Here is a 3,801-nt window from a genome sequence, read left to right as displayed (position 1 = left end):
CAATGATCCATGAGCAATTTGGTGATGATCCGTGCATTTTCCAGCATGATGGAGCACCATCTCACAAAGCAAGAGTGATAAAGCAGTGGCTCGAAGATCATTACATTGAAATTTTGGATCCGTGGCCAGGCAACTCCCCGGATCTCAATCCCATAGAGAACCTGTGGTCAGTCCTCAAAAGGCGAGTGGACAAGCAGAAGCCCACAAAGTGTGACTCTGAGAACTAATAAGGCAAGAATGGATCTCCATCAGTCAGGATTTGGCCCAGAAGCTAATATCCAGCATGCCAGAGCGAATTGCAGAGGTTATGAAGAACAAGGGTCAACACTGTAAATATCAGACTCATTATATTTTTTGCCAATAAAAGCCTTTAAAACTTATGATATGCTTACCATTGTTTTTCAGTATACCATAGAAACTTTTATGAAACTTTTAATGTTTCTATACAATTATGTGGGAAAATAATCTACAAATACTGAAGCAGCAAACTTTGCAAAACACAATTTATGTCACTGCCAAAACTTTTGGCCATGACTGTACATTTCAGTTTGACCATCACACAAACCTGTTGTCCTATTGACTTCTTAAATAGTGTCTTTTTGTCCTTTTTGATCAAGTTTGATTGATTCAGTTACCATTCCATTCCATCACTGTATGGAAAAGAGCAGCACCAAATTTCTGCTAAAATCCCTTTTGTGTTCCACGGTAGAAATGATACAGTCATATAGTTATGGAACAACATGACGGTGAGTAAACGATGACTGCATTTTGAGTGAACTCTCCCTGATATCTCTCAACTAATTTTCTGTTGCTCGGAGAAAACTCTCTCTGTGTACCTGTGTTAGTCTGGGTGCAGTTCCTCCATCTCTGGCTGGAGTCTGGGGCGACAGAGAGCTTCACCCTGAGGGTCTTACTGCTGCTGGGGGAGTGATTCACTGATGCATCCACCACCTCATAAATGGTGTGCAGTAGACTGGTGATGTCCTGGATGCAGGGAGAAAGAGAGGGAAAAATAACATGAAATTAAGAGATCTTCACTGACACGAGACGGTTGATTAGTCTTTTATATGCTGTGCAAGCCTGTACGTGATAAATGATAAGATACATGCATTATTCATAATTCATACACAGACATGTCCACAATAATGTGTTAATTAGAGTCTCTATAGCCTCAGGGAGGGAAGACAGATGCTGACAGCAGTGGAGGGCACATGTGCACGCAAACATGAAACATGCTATACATCTGAGGCGATTTAGCATGTGGAAATTAAATGTAAATGCAGAGCAACTATGAGGCTGAGAAAAACAGGAACTGTGTGGCACGGTGGAAGAAAAAAGACAGTGAGCGACATCTACTTAGTATGTCCTGTTAGTGTTGTCTCTGTTGCTGGGCTTTCCCATGACAAAAGATAGCAGTCACTGTCCTTAGTGCACAGAGGTCTCGGTCTTACCTCTCTTGTGACCTTGCCATTGTTATCGAAGTCATAGAGGGTGAAAGTCCACTCCTGCCGGTTATCTTCTTCAACTGATACGGCGCACTCCAACTCCTGATTAATAAACAACAATGGATAATCATTGTTTCAGTAACACACGTTTAAAAGACTGTTCATAAATTCTGGGTCGGCATGATTGTGTTGATGTTTTTTTAAAAAGAAGTCTCTAATGCTCACCAAAGCTGCATTTGAACAGAAATACAGTAAAACAACAATATTGTGAAATATTACTACAATTTAAAATAACTGTTTTCTCTGTTTTAATACATTTTTAAATGTAATTTGTTCTTATGAAAGCAAATCTGAAATTTCAACAGCCACTGTGTCACATGATCCTTTAGAAATCATTATAATATGCTGATTAGGAGCTTAAGTAACATTTCTGATTATCCATGTTGAAAATAGTTGTGCTGCTTAATATTTTTGTGGAAACTATGATACATATTTTTCAGAATTCTTTGATTAATAGTAATTTCAATATAATAGAAATGCATTTGAAATAAATACATATTTTGTAACATTATAAATGTCTTCAGTGTGACTTTTGATCAATTTACTTTTAATGCTTTAATCCTGGCTGAATAAAAGTATTAATTTCTTTAAAAAGCCTACTCAACATGTATGTGTGTTTTATACTGACCTCAAACTGTAATTGTTTGTGTGGTCCAACAGTGGCCGAGCCTTCAGTGTCCTGCATTCTCTCTTCCACACTACAACTGTCAGTCTTCTCAGGGGGCAGGGCCACTGCATGGGGACACAAATTCACATAATGATAAGGGAACAAATTTCATACTTAAGAAATGCTCTTGCTGTATACAGTATATATATTTTTTGTCTTCATCTCATTTGACTGTACCTCTACTTTTGTTCAAAAGTGCAATTCAGTTCTTAATTTGTGATTTTTTTTTTTATGAGTAAAAAATACTGAGAAACAGCTTTATGAGCATATATGAACTAAAATAGACAGAGAAGAGAGAAGGGAAAGAGTTAAAGGAGAATGCCTAGGAAGCACCCAGCTATTTTTGAATCCAGCCATGTCATCTGAACTATTGCAGTCCAGTGCATTACACTGAAGACACTCATACAGTCTGATAGTATGGGACATAAAACTTCAGCCAAAATTTGCTATCACACCCTGATTTTAATCTCAGAAGTAGCCTACATGTTCCTCTACACACTTTGTTAGAGTCTTGGAAAACATGGATGGACATGTAGCACACACACATAGCTCATGTCCACATCTCAATTCAGGACCACTTTTTATGCAGTGGCAGAGCTTTCACAATGGATCACCCGAAAGCAGCTTTACAAAGAAGAGTGTCTTACAATCTCCACTAAGTGAGCCAAAGCCAACAATGGTGAGGCAAAACTCTCTAAGATGTTTAGGAAGGATGAGGAAAAAACCAGAGGAACCAAGACAGCAGATCAAAATGTAAGCAGTTTAAATCAAAACACAATGTGGCAGCATTGACGTCAATGATGTTAAACGGCACTGGTTCCTTGCATGTAACTTAACCAACCGTGACATGCCGAGTTTAATATGTCACAACTGAGATTTGGGTTCTTTGGCTGAAGAAAGCAAGATTTTCCGTCAATAACCACTTGAATTTTGGTTTGTTTTCCATACAAAACTATTGTAAGACTTGGAATATTTAGAGTCTTTTGGGCTACCTTTATTGTGCTATTTTACCTTTGAAGCTTCACAGTGTCTGTACATTGAGCTTAAAGGGGTCATATGATGTTGCTAAAAAGAACATTATTTTGTGTATTTGGTGTAATGAAATGTGTTTATGCGGTTTAAGGTTCAAAAAACACATTATTTTCCACATACTGTACATTATTGTTTCTCCTCTATGCCCCGCCTTTCTGAAACGCGTTGATTTTTACAAAGCTCATCGGTCTGAAAAGCAAGGTGGGCTGTGATTGGCCAGCTATCCAGTGCGTTATGATTGGCCGAATACCTCAAGCGTGAGACGGAAATGTTACGCCCCACACATACTGTTGATGCCGTGTCCGGCCGGAGCGACGAGACATAAACATTAAAACCCATTACAAACGAGGCATTTGTTGCATCCAGTGAGGACATAATTATGGATTATAATGACTTATACTGTCTTTTTACGCGTTGCGTTGCATTGCGCCGCGTAAACATAAAACCCTGTCTGCATTTGTGATCAGAGAAATGACAAACAACAAGTGCTAACGTTAATCCACACTGCCCAAAACTCGCGTTTGAATCATCAGTGGCAAATCCTTTAAATGAAAACGTACTTACAGAATGTGAGTCAGAACTGCCGGCATTGTAGTC

General features: G+C 38.8%; 1 protein-coding gene across 2 annotated transcripts in view; it reads right to left on the bottom strand.

Moving 5' to 3' along the window:
- LOC107742769 (protein naked cuticle homolog 1-like) overlaps positions 1 to 3,801 on the bottom strand; it is a 42,427-nt gene that overhangs the window by 4,417 nt on the left and 34,209 nt on the right. For both annotated transcript variants that reach the window (XM_016555807.1, XM_016555808.1), the window contains exons 5-7: positions 2,134 to 2,237; positions 1,452 to 1,547; positions 837 to 984 (exon numbers count right to left, since the gene is read on the bottom strand). In XM_016555807.1, the coding sequence (XP_016411293.1) occupies positions 837 to 984; positions 1,452 to 1,547; positions 2,134 to 2,237 (348 nt within the window). The remainder of the gene's footprint in view (positions 1 to 836; positions 985 to 1,451; positions 1,548 to 2,133; positions 2,238 to 3,801) is intronic.

The sequence above is a fragment of the Sinocyclocheilus rhinocerous genome, unplaced genomic scaffold (genome assembly GCF_001515625.1).
Source record: "Sinocyclocheilus rhinocerous isolate Xijiao unplaced genomic scaffold, SAMN03320098_v1.1 scaffold857, whole genome shotgun sequence".
In the NCBI taxonomy this organism is placed as follows: domain Eukaryota; kingdom Metazoa; phylum Chordata; class Actinopteri; order Cypriniformes; family Cyprinidae; genus Sinocyclocheilus; species Sinocyclocheilus rhinocerous.
The sequence above is the reverse complement of the archived record's forward strand: the minus strand, read 5'-3'. Positions and strand labels throughout refer to the sequence as shown.